Consider the following 27,696-nt stretch of genomic DNA (forward strand, 5'->3'; position numbering starts at 1 on the left):
CCGACTTAAAGCCTCGTTCGTGCAGTAACCACGTGCGAGGAAGTGTGCAAAGACTAAAGACAGTCCTCAGTATGTGAAGAGGATGAGTCATGTCAAAGGAAATCACTGATAATGTCGAAAAGCCAGTATCTCCACAATTTCACTTGACTTCCTTTGAATAGCCCTGATTGCTTCTTGTGTGGCCTGTAAAGTGGAGCGAGACTTCATAGCACCAACAGTCCCCAACAAAATGATTTTAATGCCGTTGAATAATTCAGTGATTCAAGATTATGCGTGACGTGTTTTGATTGGATGGTACAAATGATCATGTACAAGTGCATTGCATTACAGAGCTGTGTTGCTGAAAATGGGGAAATGGTGTGAATAACCTCGTGGGTGTAATAAAACAAGCCGTTATGGTGTTTCTTGGCTCAGACGTGACCTTGGCTTCACTGTATACTTGGCAGCTTTCAAAGACATTAAAAACAACAAATTCTAAACTGAGGTTAGCAGTATTTAGTGCTCTGTTTTGAAAGATTTACATTACTTTTTATTGGTCGTTGGCATATCACACCATACGAGAGATTTGTCTGCAGCCCGTTGCTTGGCTCTGATGTAAAAAAGCAAATCTCGTCACAGAAACGTCAGTTTGATGTGTCTACCTCTGTAATAAGATGAGGAATGTCAGTATTGTTTTGTTTAGTTCAACAGAACTGTGCAACATTGGCAGCATCATCAATCAATCCAATCATGGCACCTTTTGAGGAAACTCAGTCTTGTCCTCTTGTTGGTCTCCATCACCATGCCTCGTCCCCTCCACCTCCACCCCACCCTCTGCTCTTCTTCTTCGTCTCTTTCTTCTTCTCATCTTCCACCTTGTACTTCAGCCTCCTCACGGGGTCACTCCAGCTGCGCATGGACCTCCCCTCGAAGTCCTCGCTGATCATGAAGCTCCTGTCGATGATCTCTGCGGCCTCCTGCCAGTTGCGGTAGCAGTCCGGGCCGAGGCACAGTATCTCCTCCACTGCGTTAGGGATGAGGACGGAGCCGTCGGGGCGCAGCACCGCCACTGTGGGCAGCTCCTCCACATTAAACATGGCCTCCAGCTGCCTGTGGACACACACACACACATTGGCAGACAGCTCATGGATTTATACAGCAAGGTATATTTACATTAACATCATCCACCAGCAGGTTGCGCACACAACTAAGTGGCCAAACCCACGCACCTCCTGTAGGGGTCCTCGTAGGCCAGGAACAGGCACTTCTTGGGCAGCTCTTTGAGGAAGCTTTCTTGCTGTTCCTGTGACTGGTCCAAACTGACAGACAAAGGAAAAAGGAAGATCACGTTGCTGGGAGATGTAGGCAGATAAAAGTCTGGAAACCTATCCAAATGTGTGTTAGAATCCTGCCTTATGAGGACAGTTGTTTTCACTGGGCAATAACTGAGAAAGAGTATGAAGATCATATTTCCTTATCCTTTCCAAGAGATACAAAGGGAATAGTATGTGCACAACATTACGCATACAAGAACTTGTGCAAAGTCATGTTTAAAATTAGTTTGGGGAAAGAGCATCTGATACAGTTTGGGTTTTGAGGTTTGTAGATAAATGTGCTCCATTACAAGTCCAATACAAGTTTAAACAACACCATAATGTGTGTGTGTGTGTGTGTGTGTGTGTGTGTGTGTGTGTGTGTGTGTGTGTGTGTGTGTGTGTGTGTGTGTGTGTGTAAAGGCATGCGACAGAGTCAGAAAGCATAGAAATTACAGCATGAGAGACTTTCTTGAAACTTGGGTCGCAGAATATTTACTTTCTTGTTTTTTTGATACAATACAAGTCATATTTAACAGCATATATATATATATATATATAATCAAATAAAGATTAGCTGAAGAGACACGCCATAATTAACATGGCAAAAATAATGCTGTAAATATCATACACAGTGCTTGACAAAATATTGATTTGACACCAGCAGGCACAAGCTGCAGTTATATTTTTTTTATTTGGCCATTTGGGGGCACAACAACTCCACAAAAAGCTGAATTACACACAGATATAACATATCATCACAACAAACATTTGGTTTTTCAAACATCCACCAAACATGGAGCTTTAGAAGCTGGACCTTAATGTGCTGACATAGGCAGAAATGAGCCGTAGGCTACTGTACGTGTGTATGTTTCTGATGACTGAAAACTTATAATACTTATCATTAATTGACAAAGTATTATAAGACTGGATCATAGTTTGGAAAAAAAATATATAGATATATATTTTTATATAGTTAGCAGTAACGTTAGCATATTTCTCACGATCAGATTCATTCCCTTCAGAGCGGCACAGTTACGTTGTGCTTCTACGTGCCAATATCTCCGGCAGCACAACAGAGGACCTCTTTTCAGTTTGCATTTATTTAAGTTCTGCGTCACTGCAGGCAGAATGTTATTTCAAAAAGCCTGTAAAGAGGCTGCAGTACCAAAGGATTAAGTAGGAGGCTGGACTTGAAGACTTAAGACAACAAACGCTTCTCTACTTCATCTCCTCCACCATGTTCCTTTATCTCCCTCCTTTCTCTTTCTATCCAACGTTGCATCTTTCACCTCCTCTTCCTCCTCCTCCTCACTTCTATCGTTGCCCTTCTCCCATACCTTCCACCATGTCTTCTTCCTCTTGTCGTCCTCTGTCTTGTACTTGAGTCTCCTCACCGGTTCGGTGGCACTTCGCATATTTAGGTTGTCGAACTGCTCATTGAGCATGAAGCTCCTCTCAATGAGCTCTGCTGATTCCTGCCAGTCTCTGAAACAGTCACACCCACAACGACAGATGTCCTGCACAGCATTTGGAGAGAGGACGGAGCCGTCAGGACGAAGGACCACGACTGTTGGTACGTCCTTCACCTTAAACTTAGCCTGCAGTTCTCTGACAAGCAGAAAAACACACATGCATAGCAATTACCATTAAATGTCTTCATTTGACTTTAGAAACATACAACTACACAGACTCTCTTCCTCTCTTCACCTACTTCCTGTATGGATCCTCAAAAGCCAAAAACAGAACCTTTTTGTGCAGCTCTTTGAGGAATCTGTCCTGCTGCGCCTCCGACTGGTCCAAGCTGGAGAGAGGAGATGGATATGGAAATGTTATGAATGATAAAACGGGTGAATGTGACTTCATGCAATCACAGGTGTGCACCAAGGAGATAAAGAGAAAGAAAGATAGAGACCTGACGTAGACGAGTGCGAGCAGTTTGGGGTATTCAATGTACACCGGATCTTTCAGTCTCTTAAAGAAGTCATTCAGAACGGGCAGGAACTCCTGGCACTCGCCACACTCCGCAGATGCAAAGAACAGCATCAAGATGCGGTTCTCGAGGATCCCGATGATCTCTCGCTCCGTGTTGAGCTCATCCTGGTCCCAGTTGTTCTCCACCAGAACTCGGTTTAGGAACAGGTCCACCATGATGCCAGAAAGGGTAAAGGCCCTCTGTTGGAGAAGGGATGGTGAAATACAGATTCATATGTTGGTGCTACCACATCAATGTGTTGTCTTTATCATGCTTCAGTTCATTGTCTGCATCCATGCCGACTGCATCCGAAGGACAAAAGCTACACTGCTGGATGTCTTTAAGAGATCATCTGAGACTCTCAGTGCAGCCTCAGGAATTTAACTTTCGTGATTTCCCAGAATGGCTTTCAATATGCCACAGAGTGTGAAGTCATTGCACACAGCTGAGATTTAAGATATGTTTGGAAAGAGAAGTAGCAAAAGCACCGTAGTGGAAACAGTATGGATTTGTTTTTCTCCAAATTGTGAATACACACATTGTAGCTGCATTGCGTTACGGTCTATTTTCTAATTTTGGTTTCAAAACATGGGACTAAATATTCATGACTAAATGAGACAAAAATCAAGTAGAAAACTCCATAACGGTCATGATTGTGATTCAAATGTTGCTTAACAAAAACGGTTCTGGCAGGTTCTCACGTAGGAGTCTGTCACTCGTTCAAATCTGATTGGCCGCAACAAAGACACTTATATACTGTATTGCTTATATTTCTTCTATGTTCATCCAGAACAACTAAAAACTATTTTTTTACGAAACACATCTGTTTCGTAAAATATCTGTGTTTGGTAACAACAGAAGCACATCTGCTCCAGTGCAGCAGAGGAAGCTCTTCATAGCTTTCATTGTTATCACAATTAGCAACGATTCATTTATATACATGAACATGAAAATACATGAATGAAGTTATCTGTGCCACTTATGATACCAAATCACATCAGACAGATTTTTGTGTTGCGACCTATACTGAAGGACATCCATATATAAGCTACAATAGTTGTTGAAGACAAATGAAATATATTACACAACAGGCCAGCCAGTATGAATCAGCCCTTTGTGGGATGGTGTTATGGCTCAGAACAAAAAAACACATCAGAAATAAATTTCATATCTAGAAATAAAGTTCAGGCCTAACATCTCTGAAATGTGCTTTATCTGTCTCGGCCAGCCTGTATTTCACTGTGGCAGCAGTCGCTGCAGGCTGCGAATTGACAGCGATAACCTCACAAATTAGATTTGGCTCTCCGGCTCTGAGCTGTGCCAGATCCATTTGAGCCCACGACTCTGGACAGAAACTTCCAAGGCTGATGTAGGAGAAATATGTTTGAAATTGAGCAGCATTGCATCTTACCTGGGAAAAAAAGGAGGATTTACGGAAAGACTCTGAAAGGTCAGGGCTTAAATCCTACATTTGGAAAAAGTAATTTCACGATAATCCCGCTCACTGATTGGAGCTGAGACGATCACACCTGATATATACGAGCAACACTGCCTTGTTTTGTTCGTTGCTCATTTAATAGACCATCAATCGTTGCACGGGCTGTCAGCTGCATGTACCACAAGTAATTGACCTCACCTTGAAACTCCTCGACTCCTATACAAGAAAGAAATATGTCCAGTTCCTCCTCTCTTTCAGGCCATTTTCCTATTTCTTTGATTTGCTTTCTTTCTTCCTTTAAATCCTGTGAAGTTTGTTCTGCTTTGTGCACCTTTCACTGCCTCTTCACTCCTCTCGCTGTAATTTCTTTACTCGGCAGTCTGTGTGGTCTACGGAGGGAGATTACAGATAGCTGGAGGTGTGTCAGTGCTGTAATTCAGGGGCAGAGGTTGCTCCTGTGTGTGTGTGTCTTTGCGTGTTTATGTGTGTGTGTGTGTGTGTGTGCACTGTTGGCCCCTAAAACTCCAGCTCAACAGTGGCAATCTTATTACTTGAAGAGACGAAGGGAGGGTGGAAAGGAAGGATGAAGTAAAGGACAAATTGGATTGCAAAAGGAGGACTGACATGTAGGTTAAATCGTGGAAATAAAGACAGACAGGAGACAAAGAAAAAGGACAGACATGTTTTATGTTCGCATCAAGTGGAGCTTCCTACTCTGCTCCAACCTTTCCCTCACAGCCAAACGCTGCTCGTTGTAGTCCTGCTAATTACTGATGTCACTCATTTACCCCTCGGAGCACATACTGATTCTTTTGCATCCTGTCATCGAGATAATTTGACAGCCAGGATGCGGAGCTTCAAGGAAATGAACTGAGGAGGTCGATAGCTTGAGTTGAGCCCCAGCAGCTTCTACTGTAGAGAAGTGGCTATTGATCTGCAGGGGCACCAGCAGAAAATACCTGAGTTAATCTCAGAGAGCGCTGAGGTAAATATAGAGCAGGGAGAGAGTGATCCAATAGGATTAGCCTGAGTCACAGACGTGTGCCACAGCACTACACACACACACACACACACACACACACACACACACACACACACACACACACACACACACACACACACAGATGCTGTGGACATGTGAGCAAACAAACACAACACATGCTAATGCTTCTCAGCCATGACATTCATCTTCACTGTGGATTCAATGAATTGTGGATTTTGTGGGTCAAAATGATAGATTGTTCAATACTTTGGTTTGTGATCAAATACCAGCAAATATAAAGACTTGCTCCAGCGGTTCTTTGTGTTTACATGGAGTAATAATATTGCTAATGAGCAGAACTAAATATTACCAGCGAAACATTCCATGTTAGCATGCCGAGTTAGCATTTAGCTTAGAGCAAAGCTGTGCCGATAAGAACAGCATCACAGAGCTTAAAGTGTGGCAAGTATCAGGTGCACGTTCTCTAACTAGTGCAATGTATTTTATTCTCTGACAAATGACATGAAACGGTCACGCTTCACATGTTAGGAGCACAGAAGGGATCGTCTGCGTAAACATAGTGAAGGAGGAGTAATGGCGGCCTGCTGCAGCCCAAACTGACCATGATGTACGAGCAGGGCAGGCAAACACCAGCAGGCACCGATTTAAAGAAGCGTCTCTGCTGGGCAGCGGGACGGTCACGATCAAAGCTGCTGAACCCACAATGTGTGCAATGTCAGTTATAGTCCGAGCTAAATTCAGTAAAGAACATCACAACCAGTCATTATAAAAGGTTTTATTCATTCTTTGGTTAAAAATAACACTTGTGGAGAGAACTAAACATGGAAAGTTACAAAGAAATCTCTATTAATTTGTTTTTCTGATCCGATCAACAAACAAAATGCAAAAATGTTAAAACTGAGTGGAAAACACTGAAACACTAAACCAGCACGCAGCTGTTACCAAAGTGTAAAAAGGTTTGACATGAAATAAAAGGCAACACAGATTCATGAGTGAAACATATGAAACGTTATTAAAGTAACAACCGTATAAAACTTACTTCAATCACACGATGGCTGAACTAAAGAGCAAGATGTGAAGAGCACCAAGAAGAAGAAGAAGAAGACTTCTTCCAATTCATATTTCTATATGTCATTCCCTCTGGGGACTTTATATATAATGTGGTTTGGGATACGTCCGGGCAAAATATTATTTAAAACATGGAACTGCTATTGGACCAGGCTGTGGTCAAAGGATGAGCGTTGGATGCAGACTGACTCTTCAGCACTTAACTCTACTTCTACACCTCATCTCTGAGGAGAATGATCACGAGTGGCGAGAGAAGAAAAGAAGCACGAGTCACCAGCTCCGTGTCCATCTACTCTGTTATATTCTCTCCATCTTTTCCATCCCCCCCACTATCACAGCTTTGTCCCATCTCCCTCTTCTTCATCACAGCTCGTCCCGTGCGCTCCAGTTCTCCAGTTCAGACTGCAGCACGCCAGAGTTCTGGGCCTCGAAGCTCAGCTCCCCCTGCTCCTGAGTTTTCCTCGACGTGGCTCGGTCCCAGTCGGTTTTGACGGTCTCGTTGTCCCAGACCACCGAGGTCTCCGTGTCACTGATGTAGCCCCGGTCGCCGGTGTAATGGGTCGGATACACCAGGAGCGGCTCGGCCGAAAAGGCACGCAGGTCCCGAATCTCAAAGTGGTCCATGTACTCTGAGCTGAGGAGTGAGAGGAGCGGGGACGTGATTGGACTAACAAGAGCGCCACAGGACAGAGTGAAAGAGACAGACGAGAGGGACGGATGGGTTGTACTCACACTGGATGTTTATCGTACATGACGGGGAGGAACTCATCGACAGGAAGCAACTTGATCAGCGGTTCGGCCCTGAGGAGCTTCTGGGCTCCTTGTAAAGACAGCAGGTAGCCCAGTGTCCAGTAGGAGTAGTCCGCCTCCACGATATTGTGGATGTGTGGCACAGACTTCTCTTGGTGGTCCACCTGCATCCGCTTCCGCCCGATGTAACTGTATTCAGAGTTCAAGACAAGAGACAATAAACATCATAAGCACGAAAGTAGCACAGGCATCTAAAACAGACTGACATCAATTCATTTAAACATGTTGATGCAGTCAGTCGATGAGCAAAGCACTGTTCAATTCATCCAGAATCTACGTAAAATTCAAAACTGAATCGATTCAAGCATATTGTAACATATTTTGTATCATCTTGAACGGTGCTTTCACTTCGTGTGAAGAACTCCTCCTCGTCAGCGTATCGATGACAGTGATCAGTCCGATGTGAAAATGCTGCAGCATCTCAGTAATTCCCACAAGTGCTTTCAGCATGTGATCGTGTGTGACAGATGGACGGATTGAGCTGAAGGGGGGGGGGGGGTAATCCTGTCTGTTTACAACGTGGCGTTTTACATCACTCACATGAGATCCCAGTCCAGCTCGTGTGTCGTCACCTCCTGCAGCAGCGTCTGGAGACGTCGCTTGAAGAACACCTCAAAGCGCAGGTCGTCCTCGATGACCAGGGAGGTCTGCAGACCACCATCTGCTATCTGGTATCGTGATGGAAAAGTGCCAAATGTTGAATCCACAGCGAATACATTTGATGTCCTGACGTGTCGTTGGACTAAACTGTGGACATGAAGACATATAACCGACAACAGGGTTTCCTTTGCTGAACAGAAACGTGCTGAAAGGCAGGCGTCTTATTTGTTGAAACATAAATAAAACGAGCTCATTACTCTCACCAAGCTGCCACTTCTCACACAAACTGAGATACCGCGTTGTTCAGTAGTAAACGTTATCTACCGTGCACAGGTCAGACCCGGAGGCCGGAGGCCTGCCCGAGCGTCTCACCTCCTTCCAGATGTTGTAATGAGAGAGGAAACAACCCAGTTCACCCTTGGTGAGGGGCCGGCCGTGATAAGGGTCTCTGTAGCCCGGCAGCATCTTAATCCTCATCGACTCTACATCAGTCTTGTTCAGAGCTCTGAAGGGGAAAGAGGAGGGAAAAACAAGGAGGTTAGAGATGGAAACAACACATCATATGGATCTGATGAGTGTGTGTGTGTGTGTGTGTGTGTGTGAAGCAAAGGGACAGACAGAACATGAGGCATGCATGTCTTGCGAGCTGTTTTTCTATTCATTCTCACCATTTTAAATGAAGACAACAATGAAATGTGTAAAAGTGTTACCGACTGACTGGAGCCTACGTGGCTCAGAGAATATCTAATTGGCAGCACACACCCACTACTTTTCACCTGGTTGTTAGTCTCAGCTCAGCCTCCCTACATCAATCGACACGGCATGTTGCAGAGGCACAAATCAGGAAGACACAGGCAGTGGGGGGAGGGGAGGGAGATGAGCGACGTACTTGCCATCCACAGCAGCAACAACCTTACAGCTGAGCTCCTGCTCATACAGAGTTCTTAGCATTCGCTCGCGACGGTCAGATCTCCGCACCAGATTTATCATGAACACCTGGGTGCACACAAATGCAAAAACCTCACACACATGCTTCGGTTATTGTGTGTGTGTGTGTTTCCGTGTGTGTATGCGACTTGGTGTGTGTACCTCATCAAAGCCCATCTTGTTAGGCTGCTTGGGAGGGAGAGACAGGAAGCTGGAGGGCTCCAATGGAGGATTTTTCACTTTCATAAAAGGAAAGGGGGGGGGGGGGGGGGGTTACAAAGAGAATGTGAAATGTGGTGGGACAGGGGTTCCCAAATGTGGATCCGCAGGAGATTTCCAAAATCAACCATTGATTTGTATACACTAGAACTCAGCATTTTTTTTTATCATTATTGGTTTTCAAATTGTAGTTGTTCACGTTAATGCATACAGTAATGCTGCACAAAGACCATGCACACTCTATGTGCACAGCAGAGTATAAAGTGATATTTAACTAAAGGCAGTTTCCTTTACTTCGATAACGTGAAATCTATTTTTCGAGTCCTTCTAGTCTGTGTAAGTGCTTCACCACTAAAACTGTGACACACAAAGAAATCATCCTCTGTGAGCGCTCTCTGCCCTCTCGACTCACCCATGATCTCAAGCTGAGTATGCACGAAGCTCTCCGCCTCATCCTGCAGGGTACCGTGGGAACGCATCGGCACTGGAAAATACCCATAAGTCTCTTTGTTGCACACGTACATCTGCACATCTGAGAAGATAAAAGCAGAAACAAAACAACACATGCTTACAAACACAAAGCACAGCAAGCTGTCTCCAGATAACAAGCCCATCTCCGTTGCCTTTGTCCCACCCGACATGCGAGCCGAGAAGGCAAAGACGATGACGTCGTCCAGGGCCCAGCTGTACTCTGGGTGCGGTGGATAAAAGGCCAGCTGACGGGAGGCCTCTTTCTGTAGGTCCACTAGGTAGGTGGAGTGGACCATCGGTACGGCGAAGCAGCCACGACGCTCCTGCTTACGGATAGGCATGTAGGCTGGTGTGCGTCTGTAGTAACCCTGCAGTGAGTGCACACAAACACTGCACGGTTACACACAGCTGGAAGCTAAATCCTATTATATCAGAGCAGAAAAGTTGAATTTACCTGTGATAGCAATCATTTACTTTAATTTACGAGTTACATTCAGCAGAACATTCAGTTCCGGCCCAGTAATCTGAGATGAAACACTGGAATACAATAAGAAAACTTCTCTAAACCTTCAAATTTACTCATAGGAAGTGTGAAATTTGATTTCCTCGTGCACAGGAAAAGTGTGAAAAAGTGTGAAATTCCCACTAGATCGTATTTGTGTGCTAAGAAGGTGACAGGAGCGCTATTATTCAGCGGGACTGCATTAAAAGGGATATTTTATTCACCGTCAGTAACCCACAGAGAGGCAGACTTTATCTTCTTCGTCACCGTGACGATGATGGAGAGTAACCTCGACAGTCTGTTGGTCCAGTTTGTGTGTTAAGAGTGACCGAAGATGCTGGTGGAAACTTTGCCAAGTGTCAAGTGCCAAGAAAAAGCCGTACTCCGGTAACATGCTGTTCATAATTCCAAGCCCATGCAGAATATTTGTATAATCGTCTTATAGAACGCATCTGATTATGTCCATTTCTAAATCGGATTTCTAATGTCACCATCGTGTTTCTAAATATTCCTCCTGTAGCTGAATGTACCTGTGAAGTCATGCCGCACCAGAAGTTAGAGTACGCAGCTCTGGACTCCAGCATTGGCGCGACGACGGTCTTGTTCTCACTCATCAGTTTCCACAACGTGTCCGCGTTGGTGAGCAGGTTGTCACAGTCGGCCACCTGCAGACGGAGGAGAAGGGCACAAAATATCGACAAGAAATCGCAAACGTGAACATGCAAGCACAGGGACAAACGTCCCCCCCCGCTGTCACCGAATGATTGATCGGCCCACAGCCACATGGCTCGATGACAGAGGGCCGTGAACATAATCAGATCCTTCCTCGCCCGTCGTATCCCACAGCCCGGGAGTTAAAACAAGCCTGGGCGACTGGCTGCTCCAATATTTGCAGGGGGATGTTCTGCACTCTGGTTAAAGACGAGTTCATTCTTCAAACTGAGATTATAAACTGTACTTTTTGTCTTTTACTTTGACCGCTAACCAGTGGGGCTGATATATTAGCTGGTATTCGCCAGGTACTCTGGGGGATTAGATTTAAAGACTAAGTCGTAATTAAGACATTGTAAATAATAAAGTGCATTAGTGACGAGTCAATGAAAATGTCTGCAAGGTGGCTTTAGTCACAGGTCATAACGTTGACTCCTTAATGCAGTTCCTTTTCTTTTCTGTGTAAAAGATTGAGCTCCGCTTTCCCATCCACATTTTGAACGTTGACCGTGGAGCCGCGGGACGCCCATGCACACATCTGACCCGGTGACCTCACAGAGAGAGCCTAATACGAGGAGGCTTACGGAGCCGTTGAGTGGATGATGACATACCAGCAGGTAGTCGGCCCAGATCTCACGGGCGGTCTCCAGCGCTGCCTGACGCAGCTTCATGACGTGTTCGTATCGGAGATTATTCCAGTGCTTAGGCCCCGTCTCGTCTTCAAAGGCTCTGAGACGTGCACAGAGAAACCCGTTAAGTAAAGTACGTGTCTCACACACACACACACACACGCACACACGCACACACACACACGCACACACGGTACCCGAGTTCATCTTGAGGTCTCCACTCCACATAGTGATAGTCATTCTCCACCTTGATAAGCCAGTCTCTCAGGATGGCTGTGGTGTTGTCTATGTTGTGATCTGTCGCCACCCTGTGGGAGAATGGGAGGATGGGAGGAGGGGGGGGAGACAGACAGACAGACAGACAGACAGACAGACAGGCAGACAGACAGACAGACAGACAGACAGGTAAAAAACTGTTTCCTCACCACTGTCGTTAAAATTCAGCGATTCCGCCTTTATTCGGGTGCATCGGGGCCACTGGCTGAAATCGCCTGTGCACGACAATGCCTTATTCATAAATATCTGTCAGCGGTTATTATACTGTCACTCAAACGGCACTCTCACAACAGGGCCTCCATTGTGTCCTCCATCTCCAGTCGTTTACTGCAGTGAGCTAAAACCACTTACAGTAAGAAGCGATGTGCAGTCACACGCTCACGGTACCTGAAAGATCCCAATCCGTTGCATGCATCGAGGAACGCAGGTTTTAAATGCGGTGGTGAAAAAGACTTCTCGTATTTGTATCTCATTGGTACTGCGCAACACTTCCATCGAAGGTTTTGGAATCTGTGTTCCTATCGGTGTTACGATTGCTACTCCAGAACGCGTGTGATCCGATGGAATGCATCCTGATAGAGCACATTTATCTGGTAATATAGATTAAATAACAATAAATATTCAGCAGCCGGCAGTATTGACAAACTTCAATTGTGCGATATTCTAAAATAAGCCTGAACCGTTTACTCATTTAATTCACGAGTAGTAGGAGTTATTTTATGAAAACACAGATGACTGCTGCTTCAAGGGTAAAATACAGTGTTTAAGATACCAACTCCCAGATGACACAATATTGATTCATCATCTGTCGCTGCTTTGGTCCTGTGAGGGTCTCGTTGTCATTAGAGCGGCGCTGCACGTCGCCAATGTCAGACGCGGTGGACAAAGACGAGCACAGACAGACAATCGGGGCTGACGGAGATCCGTCTGCGTTATCACAACAAACCTCAGTGTGTCGGGGAGGGGGCGGCGGCACGGACAAAGCCGGGGAGAGAGGGAAAGAATGTGGAAATATGAGAGACATGGATTTACTCCCAGCTCCATCATGGAGTGAGTGACAGTCGGCGTGCTGCATGTGTTCGTTTCCCGCCTGTCCGTGGTGTTTTTAACACAGCCGTGCCGTCCCAGCACCTACACGTGACTACACCATCTTCTTCTTCTTCTTCTTCTTCCCCCCTCTCTACCTTTCCCTCTCTGATTGCTGTGAAGTTTTGAATGAGCAAAGGTAGAGCGAACAAAAAAAAGGATTGATTCAGTGTGTGCTTGCATGCCAGCAATAGAACCGTGCCTGAAGGATAACACAGAGAGCGAGAGAGAGACGGATACAAATGGAAGGTTTATGGAATAACATCCATCCTGCATGGCCCTGCAGAAAACACACACACACACACACACATCATTAGGCTACATGTGTGTGTGTGTGTGTGTGTGTGTGTATGCTGCCGCTTGCCAAATACTCCATCTTAACCCGTCAGGCTGATAACTGCAGGTATCGACAGGTGGCCAGCTAGCAGCTCGGTTTAAGTCTTTCGTGCCGCTTTTTCCAAAATCTCTTCAAGGGATGTGTTGCAGATCAAAGCAGCCGCGCAGAAGACTGAGCTCAGATAGTTAGACGCAGGCACCGAGGCTGTATTTGCTGGCTGCGATACAAGGGGAAGGGGGGGGGGGGAAGCTCCAAGCTGGTTTGTTTAAACAGACACACAGACACTCGAATCCCTCATTCTAGCTCCAACTGAAAAGGTTCACTGCAAGGCTTACTCTCGGAAGAGGCCCCCTGTTTGGATCAGACGCTAGATTCACAGGAGTGAACGGTGTTTAGTTTGAATCCAAACACAGTCACATTAGACACAACTCTGCTCGAGGCTGTTGCTCTTCATCGGGTCACTGGGTTTCCAAGAAATATAATCTAACCTGTCAGGTGTGAATGCTGGTGAAAAGATGACTCTTCATCTTTCATAAACATATGTCTAAAAACAGATGTATTGGCACGGGATCCAAAAGACATGGACAGGAAGTGAGCAATGCTGGAGAGACCAGGATGATCTGGAAGGATGTGGGGGGGGGGGCATGTGACATAACGACAAGCTGACTGAGGTTGAGGAAGGGGAATACATTTTCATAGAAATCTTGCACAACATTTTGGTGGCTCGGGTGCCAATTATAATTGTATTTCTTTATTTATTTATTTTACAACGATAGTGAATTTGTTCTCGTCGAGTCTGCAAAACGAAGATGTGGAAGGAGAAGAGGGAGGGAGCGAAAAACGTGAGGGTGGGGTAGGGGGGGGGGGGGGGGGGGGTGGAGAGGCGATCTGGGACTGAATGGAACTTTTTACACAGGCGCGAGTCCGCTGCTCCTGCAACCCGCCCTCCGAGCTCCGCTGCACGGGGGACAAGTCTCCACAACACCCCGGTGCTCCACGCTGCTCTGACTGTTACTCATTGCACCGCTGATTTGATTTGTAAAGTGTTTTGGTGAGATAAAGCGCTCGTGCGTTAGCCTACATTTTGATAATAACACAGCGGCCCCACCTGGCCAGCACGCGCAAGGGCACGCGCAAAAGGCAGGCGGAGTTGTCCTCTATAATGCACCGAACGGGGCTTGACTTATGTCTCTGCTGCTGCCTTGTGTGAGCGCACACGCACGTTGAATCACACTTTGTCGTACTTTACTGCCTGTTCTATTTTCTTAAAAACACTTTTCAAAGTTTTGACATTATATACCTGAAACATTACGTTTATAACGGTCTGCAGCGGCGACACTCACCACAGCGCAACGCGGTCCTTCGGGTAGTTGAGGCGCTCGATGGCTCCGAGGAACAGCGGCAGAGAGTGCGCCGAGTTGCGGCACACCAGCGCGACGACAACCCGGGGAGCGAGGAGCGGAGACTCGGGGCTCCAGCGCTCCTCGGGGAAATATCCCCGGCTCCGGCCCGGCAGGAGGACGAACAGCAGGGCAGGCAGCAGAGAGGTGACCCGGGGCATGGCAGGGGACATCAACTCGCTGGAGACGCGGCGGACAGAGACGGACACGGAGGACGTGGAAGCTGAGGGTCCCGCTGTTGTGTTATGCCGACAGCGGCGACATGGCGGAGGAGCAGGCGGCATTAAAGGGCATGTCCGGACCGGTTGAAGGAGAATTTGGTGCTCTCAAAATAAAGTCGTTGATGCACATTTATGTGCCTCGTGTAGATTGTTAAAATTAATCATATCAGGGAGTTCCTGCCAGGTTTGGTTTAAAATGAATCGTATTTCACATAAATAACTTCGTGTATCCTTTGAGGCCAAAGAGCCTGTTGGGCTTCCCTCTGCGATATGATGTCCTCCCCTTTAAGAACAGACCCAGCTGCAGGACAGACAGAACGCAACGTGGGCGTGTCCGTGCGTTCAATATCCCGCAGGCTTGTCTCATCTGCAAGCAAAGTATATTGCAAGAAGAAAAGCAGAAATTCATGTACAAAACAAACAAAAGTCCGAAGTTGGGAGTCACTGCTTTGCAGCATCATCGATGTTTGATACACAATTCACTCACAGGAAATACATATACTGTACATGTATCAAAGCTTTGCATGTGATTGTGTACAGCCAACTTTGCTTATTCCACATGAGCCAAAAGTAATTTAGTAAAGAAGTCAAAAATATGTTTAAAAACACAAAACAACGTTATAAAAGCTGTTTGACAACTCAGTGAGTAGAACACAAGTGCATGCGATACATCTATTCTATGCATCTATTCTACTCTACTGTATGCCCGGATGATCCAAAGATATAGATTTCTCTGTGATGTGAAGCAGAGGAAAATCACTTATCCTCACATTTCAGAAGCTTGAATCAGCTCGTGTTTTAAATGTTTGCTTGATCTTAATTAACTGAATATCAAAATAGTTGTAGATTCATTTTCTGTCCATTGAAAAAAGCTGGAGCTGCAGGGGTTGCTGACTGACAGGGAGAGGCATGAACCGCTGTGGCAGGGAGCACCTCATCCCTGCAGGAAATGAAAATATTCTTCAATAACAAAAGCAAACAAATGGTGCAAATAAAAAGGCCCATAGTTACAGCACGGATGAGTTCTGCTTTTCAAACAGGGCTGAACATTTAGCGCTGAAAACAATCCCTCATCACACACTGTGCCTGGTGCTGGATTCTGATGCTGTTGTATCAGTTCACTTTGAAGTGAAGCTCTATGTATGTATTTTTTGCAAAAATGCTCAATAGATCATCCACACAGGTTTAACGATCTACATTTATGTCACACGTTGAACTTACTAGGAATTATTAATATTTGAGAGAGAAACATGGCACCAGCGTCCACAGATCACATGCCTCAGGCCTCACAATTTATCTTCCCCTCACATTCCATCACATAGTTACACAATAACAGAGCTGCCAGTCAAATGAATAAGTGGGCTCAAGAAACTAACACCTCTCCTGTTGCCTGAGGGAAGTTTTGTTTGAAGATTCTCTGTCTCTTGTTACTGTGAGCAAGACAAAAAAAACTCTTCCGCTACCACTAAGTCCAGAACAGTGATTCACACAAAATGAAGGAAAGCTATTTGTGACATCGAATCACAGATTACGACCTCAGTGCCTCAGTGTGAACACGTGTTGACGGCAGTTCAACCAATGAGTGATTCATCACCAATGAGTGATTCATTGGTTGAACTCCTTTTAAAATGTTGGCCCACATGGGTCCTGATGTCCAGGCAACTGGTTTAGAATATTTCCTTGCAGAGCAACATCAAAACTAGCATCTTAACACCATTAGAAGGGGGGGGGGGGTTAGAAAGGCGTATGCCAATTTTGCCCAACTCACCTCTTTTTCGATATCTTTCACTGCTTTGCTTTCTGATCGCAGGTCTATGATGTTATCACAGGTCTCCAGAAAGTATTGCCAGGTAGAGGCAAATCCATCAAAGGTGGGTGCGGCCACTTCCTGCACAATGGAATCAGGACGAGAAATGTACTTCAGAGAGAATGAAAATGAAGTGGTGACACTAACTGACCCTGACTTAAGAACAATGGAGGGCTGGAGAAAGAGACAGAGGGATTCTAGCACTTCATCCTCTCAACATTTTGGCGGCAAAATCGATTTTCTGAGCATGATGTGACTGATGCTAAGTGGTGCAACCCACCATCAGCTGTTGTCATTGAGCAAACCGATGAAAGAGCTGTGCAGGCTGGAGGGAGAATTGTGTGAAAAAGGGCAGTGAAGCTTTTAACTTCACCGTTTGCCATTGTCTCTAAAACTCTTCATGTCGGAGAGAAGAGACACGTGACACTCCTTGTCAGGATTATCGGCGCCGAGGAGGAGGACGGCAGACAGAGGTCTACAAAACCATGACAGGAAATACATGCAAGGAAACATGCGGAGACGGCTGGCGTCGGGTGATGTGTCTCATCTTGTCCCAGCAGCCAGTATGTGAGGCATGGGGGGGGCTGCTGCTCAGGTTTGTGACCAAATCTGTTGCAGAAATCGTGTGTGATGAAGAAGGTTCAGGTGCGTTATTTCGTCAATGAATGGGAGCAGGTGTTTGCACTTGAAATAGTAACCATGCAAACTCTTCTTTTTTACAGAACCCGGACAGGATGAGACCATCATGGGTGTGAAGTAGCACCCGTATGAACAAAGTGGACATGGATATCTCTTTACATGATAACAGATAAACCTGCATGACATGATGAAAGAAAGCGTTGAGGACATGAACACTTCATCGCTTATTTATCTCTTTGATTAACTCAGAGATGGTCCAACCCAGGGCAAAAAAACAATGTTTTTATTCAGTTTTTAGTTTTTAAATGAAGTATTTCAGTTCTTAAATTATGACCAGCCCCCAAGCGGTAGAGAATGTGTTGCAAGGCTGCACTTTCTGCATGCATTTTTTTTGTTTTTTTGGTAATTTATTTCTGTAGATATTTGAATTTTAACAGATAATATGAAAACAAAACAAAAATAACAATAAAATGAAAAGTTACTGTACAGCAAATCCTAAATAAACAAATATGTGTTCAGAAAGGAGTCGGCAGAGGGATAGACTAGATGGATGGAAAAGATGTAACTGACTTTGTTGTATATAATATAAACATGAAAGATTGTTTTAAAATAAAATAAAGAATGTTTTTTGTATTTCTCTTTATCTGTAGAGCATGATTTTTAGATCATGATACAGTTATCAGACCTTTGGAGGTTAATTGAATTGATTCTGTTCAGGCAGCTTTTTAAAATACATTTTAAGTTCCTTTTTTTGTGAGAACTTCACCACAAGCAAATCATAAAATAATTTCCTGGGAGGAAGTTATTTAGAAAAGGCTTTTGAAAAACGAGTGCAGCGCTGGGACCTGACATACTTCCACCGAGACATCACGGCTCAAAATGTTCCAGGAGATTGAGCATATTACATGTCATTCATTTCACTTTAGAGCCTATGATTCAATGAAACGTGGTTCGCCTGTCAGAGCTGATCTGGTCTACATGTTCTCTGGAACTGAGCAGCTCAAATTATTTCGGGCCAGTGAAACTGGATCCATTTAACATGGCTCAGGCCTGGCAGACAGTACATGAAGTGCTACTGGATGGGAAATGGACAAGTAAATGAAAAAATGTCCAATCACATGCAATTTGCATGCAAAGTATGTCATTTCGTGAAAGAAGTGCTATACCTCTCTTGGGGGGGGATACGTAAAGTATTACAGTAAAAGCACATGCAGGCACGGGAATACATCTGGCCTTGTGATGTGTGAATGTTGCATGAATCACAGGGCCATGAAAGTCCATCTGACACTACAGAGTGATGTATGGCTGAATCTGGAGTGTGTAAGCAGTTCTACTTTAAGTAACTTCAGCGCTGCTCATGTTGTACAGAGTCAGAGCGGGACTCAAGACTGATGCATGGCAACTGCACATACAACACTGATACGGAAACACACAAACACACTGCTCCTCCCCCCTTTTTCTGCCCTCCCATGATCCCACTTTACATCTGTTTCGTGCAAACTCGCTGCTACAGTCTGGAGACCACCAACAACCATGAGCTTCCTATCCCCCCCCCCCCCCCCCAGGTAGTAATCAGGTGCCACTGATGTGTTTGAGCACTTCAGAGAAGATTGGCTTGCGTGAAATATATATGGTTTCGTTTTGCAAAGTTGCACTGTGTGTGGTACATTCTAATGAGCCTGCAAGTGACATAAGGAGTCTGAATGCCTTGTTGAATCACGTGTTTTCTGATCTAGACATCCCACATCTTTTAAAAAAAAGAGCCAGGACAAATCATATCACTCATCATCTTGTTTTCTTGTTTTTTCCGATGGAGCCACTGAAGTAAAAAGCCTGGAATCGGCCTCCTTATTCCTCCACTGAAAGCAATAAAGCATCAGCCTGAAGGATTGGATTCAGAACAGCTGGCAGAGATTCACTGCTATCCTCAAGGACACTTCAGCAGGGCAGATGATTGCCAGCAAGAGTGCTTGAATGCTGGTTTTCTAGTTCGAGCCGTCCCTGCTGCCACAAAGCCAAACAAAACAGCGGCACAAAGACGTCAAGCAGCAGAGCTCTTCCCAGATTTGAACCCTGTTTTTTGCCCCCTCGTGACTCTTTTTATTAACATGCTTTCTGCGAACCACAGCCAAGCAACAAGGAGGCAGTCAGGCATTTTTTCATCTCCTGTACATATTTATTTTCCTGCCCAAACAGATGGCGCCCGTTAATCCAAGATTAGTTTGCACAGGCAGAATTTAGAGTGAGGTTTAAAAAAGGGACCGAGTTGAAAACTAAGCTGGTAATTACTGTTGCTATCATCGCGTCTCAAATGCATGTTTAGATCTCATTAATGCAGTTTGACACACACAAACTCCCCCAAATGCTCAGAATAACCTGAAGAGCTGGTGGATTATGTTCATTTTGTGTGAACTCAGTGTTATATGTTCCTTTCAAATATTCCAGATTTATTAACACTGATGCATTGACTATGAGCAGCATGTTTCAGCTGGTTGAAGTAGAACACATGTTATTACAATCTGTGGTAGTTTGATTGATCAAATTCAAATGTCAGCATGTATTTTGTTTGTGAGACCTGAGCGCTCCTGCAAACCCATTAGTCCACCCACACAGGTGTAGGACTCTTCTCGGGATAATGCCAAGTCAGATTTAGGGTCGATTTAATACGTTTTTCATAGTCATACCGATAAAAATATGACTGAAAACCAGCAGGGACATAAAGCATACAATTATGTTTAAGTACATGAATTTATTGACCTTCATATTGTTGTTTTTTTCAGTTAAAGTACTCAGAATTGCCAATGCCAGTGTTCTATTATCATAAATCATATCACTTAAATATCATGATTGATGTAATAATATGTACGCAGAGTGTTCATGTTGAAGCTTTTAAAGATGTAACTTTTTCTATCAGTAACTGTCTGCCCTACATTTAGTTTTCTCTGAAACAGCTTTTTCTGCCAAAGTGTTCTTTACTCAAGTTGACGTGACCGACTCAGGCAGAGCACGTGACATTATGTGGTTACTGCTACTTGCCTCCTGTGATATGGTTGCAACAGATCTATTAATGGAGCGCATTTTCAAAGTGAGCGTCCTTTTGGCCACTAGGAGGAGCTCAAGACGTCACTAAACGGGCTGAAGAAGAAGATGACTGTATGAGAAGTTCACACAGACCTGTGAAGATGCATACAAACATAACCAGGTTCAGATGCATTGCTTAACTGCATGATCGGTTCCCTCGTCTCTCCTCACATGTCCCTTGCTTTTTCTATTCTTCATATAGGCCGAGGTCAAACTCACAGAGGAGCACATGCAAAAGGGATTTGAGAGTCTTCGCCAGTTTTTTGAGAGAGGAGGAAGCTGCCAGGCTGCTGGCGCTCAGGGAGGAGCAGCAGGAGAAGAAGAGAGATGCAGAAGAACAGATAGACAGAATGAGTCAGCTGATCGAATCTCTGGAAGAGAGGATGCAATCGGTTGAAGAGGAGCTGGATGCAGGAGGAGACGGTGTTGGATATTTAGAGGTAACAATCAGTCAAATGTTATGTTATTTTGTCAATGAATGGGAGCAGGTGTTTGCACTTGAAATAGTAACCACGCAAACTCTTCTGTTCACAGAACCACCAGGACAGGATGAATAGGTACAGTATGTGCTTCCTGTTCCCTCCCTCCTTCAGTGCCCTCTGACCCTGCCTCCCTATCTTCCAGCTCCAGTGACCCTGGACCCCAGGACAGCTGGCCAGTCTCTGAGGGTGTCTCCTGGGTTAAACAGCGTCCACATCACCCCTGGAACCTCACGGGGGCTGGAACAGTGTCTGGCTGCACCGGTCCCAGCTAGCCCTGAGCGTTTCCACCCTTATTCCTGCATCCTGGCGAGAGAGGGCTTTGACTCAGGAGTGCACTGTTGGGATATTGAGGTATCCACATACTGAGCCTGAGCAGTGTAACAAGAAGCTGTAATTATTAGCTAATATCAGCTTGGAAAATAGTTTCAGTACACCTGATTTGTAGCCTCAAGAATCCGGTATCGGTTGGGCTCTAATATACTCGTTTCTTGATATGCATTTATTTCTGCGCTATTATCCGTGCCATCCACCCTGTTTGTCTAATCTTTCTATTTATTGATTTCAACAGATTGCTGACACCAACAATTGGACAGTCGGTGTGGCTGCTCAGTCAGTGTCCAAAAGGTCCGGGTTTGAGGCCTGTCCAGAGGCAGGACTCTGGTGTATCAGCCTGCGAGAGGGCGAGTACCTATCAGCTCCTGCTCAGACCCTGAACTCACACCACCTCAGCAGAGTCCGCGTGAGGCTGGACTGGGACGAAGGGACGCTGGAATTCATGAATGCCGATACTGACACACATCTTTTCATGTTACCCATACTTTGAGAGTGCGGAGGCTTTACTGTGTTGGCACAGACTGCAGGTCAGCGTGGGGTCAGATTACGTCCCTGTGGAGGACACTGCTATCACTGAGGAGAATCAGGCGATGAAGAGTGACTCTTGCACTGAGGGAGACATTAACGCTGCATCGAACAAAAGCAACGCGAAGAAGTCAGAGTTGATTATAATGCCGTCTTTTACATTCACGTAGGTGTCCCTCTTAATCTTTAGTAGCATGGCTCTGAAGATGGCAATGTTGGTCCAACATTATTAGATGGATTGCCTTGAATTGTTCGACATTCATGTTCCCCAGAGGATGAATCCTGATGACTGGTGATCCTCTGACTTTTCATCCAGCGCCACCATGATGTTAACATTTGTACTTTTGAATGAAACGTCTCAACAATTGGATTGTATTGCCATGAAATTTGGTACAGACATTCATGTTCCTTTCAATAATTAATCTGGTCATATCTTGAATATTGATTTGCAGGATCATGTGATCAAAGTACTTTGGTTTGTGTCTAAATGCCCGCTAAGCTAATTCACTTCATGTTCCCATCAGCTGTACTTTGTGATTAGTAATATCAGCAAAAGTAGCATGCTAACACAATAAGCTACGACGGTGAACACGGTACACATTATACCTGCCAAACATCGACATGTAAGCGTTGTCGTTGAGCGCGTGTTAGCATTTAGAGCAACGCACCGCTGAGCATAGCGTCGATGTAAACTGTCTGGTTTTAAATACACTTAAGAATTGATTCGATCGGATTTTGTTTTCAAGGAGATGAAAATACATATTTGTTGTGTGCTCATCAATATTTAAATCCTCTGAAATTGTATTGTATCCCAACAACAGAGGCTAATAACGTGAGGTTTTCTTTAAATTGTTTGTTTTCATGTAAAACGCTTCATATTGTCTTCTGTTCCATCGCAACACATTCAAATTTGTATAAAATCTGGTAAAAAAAAATATTGATGAGTTTATTTGGTGCAAGTAAAAACAAACAATGGCACAAATCATATTTCCACATCCGCATTTAGAGATGTATTTGTCCCTGGAATCACGTCTGTGTTTTCCTTCTCTCTCGTTCTCCTTTCGAATACACACACTATCCTCTTCAACAGTCTCAGCCTCCTCCTCTCTCACAGAGACACGCTCCCCTCCATGATGGCGGTATACAGTTCATCAGTAACAGCCTCGTAACGGCCGGCACGACTGTTCAGAAAATACATCTTTTCACTCGAGCCTTGCGGCTTGTATCCTTCCCTCTGCAGCCGTGTCTTCTGGATTTTAAAAGTGCCTGAGGACAAAAGTGGAAACTTGAGTTCACGTGTGACTTTGTGAATGTGTGTGTGTTTGCATGTCCTTGCATCACCGTCTCACCTGTAGTGTCAACAGATGGCATGAGTCGCAGGAAGACGGGGCGTGCGTAGGAAGGCAGGGCTTTCTGTACAGCGATCAAGAACGCACCGAGGTCAAACTCGCCTCCTGCGTGAGCTATCGCGGCCATACCGGCCTTCCCCTCCACACCTGCAGACAGACAGAAAGGTGAGGCCATGAACAGGACACTACAGGCTGTAACCACACATTAAGCACATCATCTTTTGTCCTTCATTCATGCGGCGTCCCGTCCCGACTGTCTCGTCTCGTCTCTACCTGGTACAGAAGCTCCATAGACGGCTACGACCGCGTGTCCCAGCAGGCGGCTTAGGACCCCCTCCACCTCCGTGGTGGAAACGTTTTCCCCTCGCCAACGGAATGTGTCGCCGCTACGGTCCATGAAATAAATGTAGCCATATTCATCCATCACCAGCATGTCACCTGCAGAGACAGAGACAGACAGACAGACAGAGACAGGAATAGTAACAATCATCGTCATCATCCCTGGAAGGGATCACAGAGCAGAGGACACAGACAGAAAGTAGAGGCTGTAGTGATGATGACTCAGTCCAGTTTTGACTGTGCTCTGATGTGACTCACTGTTGGCTTCTCTGTATTGTTTGTAAATGTGGCACGGTGGGAAACACAATGGACAGGTTCCCAGTCCGCCATCACAGACAGTGAATCACTAACATTCACATTCATATTTAAAGTCTCCATTCTTATATTGTGTGTCTGCAGACTGTGGGAGGGAACCTGTATGAACCCAGACATTGGATTATTGTTATTCTGTGCTCTAGAGAAACACACTGAGGCATACCTGAGACATACGCAGAGTCCCCCACCTTGAAGACATTGTGAGCTATTTTCTGATTGGTGGAATCCTTATCGGCGTAGCCGTCAAATCTCCTGAGAGGATCATTGTGGTTGATGCGTCCTACCAACATGCCCGGCTCACCTGCAGAGACGGAGAGGGACAGGGGAACAACATTTTCAAACGTTTTTATCCAGTTGCGACAGTGTGTGTGTGTGTGTGTGTGTGTTCTCACCGGGCAGACAGGGTATACAGAGGCCTTGTGAATCCCTGAGCAGCTCTCCGTTCTCCTCCTGCACCCTGACCAGTCTGATGGGGTAAAAGCTGGGCAGGATGCGACTGTTGAAGCCGCACGCCCCCACCTGGACATGTAGGACATGCACCTCAGACAGGATTGCAGTTTGGAAAACACTCTACTTTGAAATAATTAAAGACGACACACACACACCTTTCCATCTATGTTGAGCAGGCTGCAGTTGCACTCCGTGGCGCCGTAAAATTCCCCAATTCGTGGGATTCTGAATCTCTGGACAAACTCTTCCCACACAGAAGGACGGAGGCCGTTGCCAATGGCAACACGCACCCGGTGATGTGCTTCGGATGAACGGACCGGCTGGGCCAACAGGTAACGACAAATCTCACCGATGTATTGAATTACCTTTGACAAAAAGGAGATCGGTCAGTTGAAGGGAACCAGGTGGACAGCTGGCCGGCAGCGCGACACTCCTCGTTGTTAACTGAGTTTGGTGGCGTTGTGAACTCACAGTGCACTTGTGTCTGACACAGTCATCCCAGAAGCGACTGGCTGAGAACTTCCTTCTGACTACAACAGTCAAACCAAAGAGCAAACACTGGCCGACGCCCATGATGGTACCTGGTGACATTCATATTTTCACATGAATAAATATATACTGTGCACATGCAGACAGGCACTTAAACTTAACAGATTCAGTCAGAGAGGAATATCCTTCAACCTCTCTGACTACATGTTTTTAAATGAAGCATTTTAAAAAGACACTATGATATAATATGTGGAGCGACAGGAACAGCAGATGATGGCTGTGAGAGAGCAGATCGAGTGATTCCTACCTGCAGAATGATAAAGGGGAAGGCAGTTGTAGATGACGTCATTATGACACAAACCAAAGGAGTGGAAACCAAAGGCAGCGATGCGATAATACCTGACAGGAAAGATGGAATAAAGTGACTGATTTTTATTAAAACACGTGTTACTGCAATAAGAGCGAATAACCAGACAATGACAAATGAGATACATATAAAGTCAGATGCATATGGATAAACTATCAGAGTTTATGGTTCCTACAACTTGCTACTGCAAGTGTCAGGTAAACACGTCGTGTTCCCTCCATTAACTCACAGTGCATCGGATGAAACCACAGATAAACTCACCGACTGTGCACCACCACAGCTGCCTTCGGCATGCCTGTTGTACCAGAAGTGTAGATGTAGAACAGTCTGTCTGAATGCAGAGAGAGAGAGAGAGAGCGCGAGAGAGAGAGAGAGAGCGAGGAGAAGACAGGAAAAGAAAAGTGAGTTGTTTCTTTAAAGAATCTTTAGAATTACTGTCCTCAGACAGAAAGGACAGACAGACTAGAAAGAGCGGGACACAGAAGAGACGACATGCAGCAAAGGTTGGCGGGTCGTATTTGAACTTGAGCCCATGGAGCTGGATCTTTACAGGGAAAGTTCACTACTTCTTTGTGTTTTGTTGCACGCGTGTGGTATGCACCCAGACTCTCCCCTTCATTCCTTAACATGTTTCTGTCTCTCCTTCCACACTCTCTCTGTTTCTTTGACAGCCTGCGCAAGCAAAGACTTGAAGAGTATTAACTTAGGAATGTCATGAGATAACAGGGGGAATAACCAATACAGATAAGAAGCAAATCATTAAGAGGAAAGTGAATGCACAGATAGAGCACCTAATACTGATAGCTTTTTAGCTTTTTTGTTTTTCTCCTTATTATATATATGTTGTCTAAATGTTTTTTTAATCTATTGCACTGTATTCACTTCATATGATTATATGTATGTCATATGTATATGTTTCAACTCCCCTGTATGTTCAGTACATTGTGGACTTGACAACTTTGAACTTTGAACTTTAATATATCACGTCAAAAGTGAAGTTTAGATAGAAATGTAAAGGAAAGTATGTTTCAAGATGCACTTCGATCTTGGATGACATCTCGTGTTTCTTTGAAATGAGTTGATGATTTGTTTGACAGTTGTGCGTGTGCTCATGCGCATCCTCCATCGGATCAAAGAAGGCCAGAGAGGCTGACATCTGGCAACGAGCAGTTCACTCTAGCAGGCAAAGACTTGCTGAGGAAAACATGGTGTTGCAATCAAAACTGATATCCTGTAACATGCTGAGGACCTGATATGGCAACACGGTCATACCGGCAACCCCACGCACAAACGCTCCGCAGAGCCTCACCGTTGAAGTCCTTCCTGAGTGTGTATCGCGGTGGGTGTTTGGGCGAGCGGTCCAGCAGGGCGTCCAGGCTCTGGACCCGGAGGCTGCGGAGCTTCTCTTCACCGTCCTGCTCGCCACTGCCGAACAAAACCATGTGGGGCTGCAGGGAGTCACTCGCCTCTGACACCGCTGGGGGACAATCCAAAAGTCATGTGTTACAGATGTGAGTGTCAAACCGCCGCCTGCGCACTCAGTCAATACCCCAAGCTGCCTTACATCATCCACATGTTCCTACCGTCTCTCATCTCTGCCCCGAACACCATTGCCCGAGCACCAGACACGCCGACACAGTGCAGAAGCGAGTGCTGTCGGAGGTTGTGGTTTATGAGTGCAGCCTCCACGCCGACCATAGCCAGACCCAACCACAGAGCCACCACCAAGGGCTGGCTCTCCATGTACACAGCCACCACGTCTCCCTCAGCCCACCGTTGTGCCAGCGCCCAGTGAGCCACAGCATGGCACCGCTCTTGCAGCTCCCTGAAACTCCAAACCTGGAATAAAATGAAGATGGAAATGCAGTGGGTCCATCCATCTCAGTCAAACGGCATTCATCCGTAATCCTGGCTGAGTCCTCACCTCTCCTGTCGCCTCGTAGATCAAAGCAGGTTTGTCCGGGTGCAGTGTCACCACCTGGGCAAACAGGGCAGGGATGGTGCTTCTATTTCGCAGATTACGGCTCATGGAAAACCTTACCCGCAGGATAACGACCAGGCACCTTTTAGAGAAGAGTTGAACAGGGGTGAATGAAAGAAAGTTTGACACAGGAATGGAATAGAAACACGCATTTTAAAAAATCCTGACATTAAGTCTCTTTTGATGGTGCGTAGAGCGACATGCAGGTACTTCCAGGAACCCCTCCAGACCATGAAGAGCCCCAGCCCTGCCAACAGGCTGCAGAGCCAGGGCAAGGAGAGCAGCCTGTCAGCCCCAAACTCAGCGAGGCACGCTGTGACACCACTCATCAGATGCATGGCACTATCTGTGTGCGTACAAACAGTAACTTCGTGCACAGAAACCTTCATAGTACATCGAATTGTGGTTTGGTGAGAGGAGTCTTACCTGTCCGAGAGTTACTGCTCCACCAAGTCAAATAATAAAGAAAGGAGTGAACAGTAGCAGAGCGCTGCTACACGAGTCCAGCGATGGATCAGTCAACTTTTGAAGTGGAGCCGGCGCAGCTTAGTGAACTATAATATGCGTGATGAGC

At 45.5% G+C, this 27,696-nt stretch overlaps 3 protein-coding genes across 5 annotated transcripts; all 3 read right to left on the reverse strand.

Moving 5' to 3' along the window:
* Positions 1-776: 776 nt before the first annotated feature.
* nxnl1 (nucleoredoxin like 1) lies at positions 777-3,443 on the reverse strand (the record flags this gene model as incomplete). The annotated part of the gene is made up of 3 exons (XM_079278591.1): positions 777-1,089; positions 1,209-1,298; positions 3,208-3,443. 3 exons carry the CDS (start codon positions 3,441-3,443, stop codon positions 777-779), a joined length of 639 nt encoding a protein of 212 aa, XP_079134717.1.
* A 3,686-nt stretch (positions 3,444-7,129) lies between these two features.
* LOC306784874 (procollagen galactosyltransferase 1-like) lies at positions 7,130-15,219 on the reverse strand. 2 transcript variants are annotated; one of them, XM_079279046.1, is made up of 12 exons: positions 14,688-15,219; positions 11,843-11,953; positions 11,628-11,745; positions 10,836-10,970; positions 9,967-10,171; positions 9,745-9,864; positions 9,276-9,352; positions 9,076-9,182; positions 8,559-8,691; positions 8,127-8,254; positions 7,509-7,715; positions 7,130-7,410 (listed from the first exon to the last, which is right to left on the reverse strand). In XM_079279046.1, exons 1-12 carry the CDS (start codon positions 15,026-15,028, stop codon positions 7,140-7,142), a joined length of 1,953 nt encoding a protein of 650 aa, XP_079135172.1. In that variant the 5' UTR covers positions 15,029-15,219; the 3' UTR covers positions 7,130-7,139. The 2 variants fall into 2 exon arrangements, with proteins under 2 accessions (XP_079135172.1, XP_079135171.1); XM_079279045.1 differs by having other exon boundaries at positions 9,745-10,171.
* A 7,535-nt stretch (positions 15,220-22,754) lies between these two features.
* Positions 22,755-27,660, reverse strand: LOC306784726 (long-chain fatty acid transport protein 1-like). 2 transcript variants are annotated; one of them, XM_079278825.1, is made up of 14 exons: positions 27,549-27,660; positions 27,291-27,468; positions 27,066-27,204; positions 26,725-26,980; positions 26,451-26,618; positions 25,403-25,472; positions 25,082-25,173; positions 24,757-24,866; positions 24,441-24,650; positions 24,228-24,354; positions 23,999-24,136; positions 23,455-23,619; positions 23,182-23,328; positions 22,755-23,098 (listed from the first exon to the last, which is right to left on the reverse strand). In XM_079278825.1, the coding sequence occupies exons 2-14, from the start codon at positions 27,458-27,460 to the stop codon at positions 22,941-22,943; spliced, it is 1,950 nt and encodes a 649-aa protein (XP_079134951.1). In that variant the 5' UTR covers positions 27,461-27,468; positions 27,549-27,660; the 3' UTR covers positions 22,755-22,940. The 2 variants fall into 2 exon arrangements, with proteins under 2 accessions (XP_079134951.1, XP_079134950.1); XM_079278824.1 differs by having other exon boundaries at positions 27,291-27,573.
* Between the last annotated feature and the right edge of the window lie 36 nt (positions 27,661-27,696).

The sequence above is a fragment of the Melanostigma gelatinosum genome (genome assembly GCF_949748355.1).
Source record: "Melanostigma gelatinosum genome assembly, chromosome: 11".
In the NCBI taxonomy this organism is placed as follows: domain Eukaryota; kingdom Metazoa; phylum Chordata; class Actinopteri; order Perciformes; family Zoarcidae; genus Melanostigma; species Melanostigma gelatinosum.

Bases quoted from the DNA above. Each gene is read 5' to 3' on its own strand.
- LOC306784726 (XM_079278824.1), bottom strand. From the start codon at position 27,511: ATGAAGGTTTCTGTGCACGAAGTTACTGTTTGTACGCACACAGATAGT. The intron at 26,619-26,724 runs GTAGGAACATGT...ATTGTCCCCCAG, and splicing joins CGGGGCAGAGATGAGAGACG to CGGTGTCAGAGGCGAGTGAC. The intron at 24,355-24,440 runs GTGTGTGTGTGT...CTACATGTCCAG, and splicing joins TGCTCAACATAGATGGAAAG to GTGGGGGCGTGCGGCTTCAA.
- LOC306784874 (XM_079279045.1), bottom strand. From the start codon at position 15,028: ATGCCGCCTGCTCCTCCGCCATGTCGCCGCTGTCGGCATAACACAACA. The intron at 8,255-8,558 runs GTGAGACGCTCG...TCACGATACCAG, and splicing joins ATTACAACATCTGGAAGGAG to ATAGCAGATGGTGGTCTGCA. The intron at 7,716-8,126 runs GTGAGTGATGTA...CTCTGAATACAG, and splicing joins GAGCTGGACTGGGATCTCAT to TTACATCGGGCGGAAGCGGA.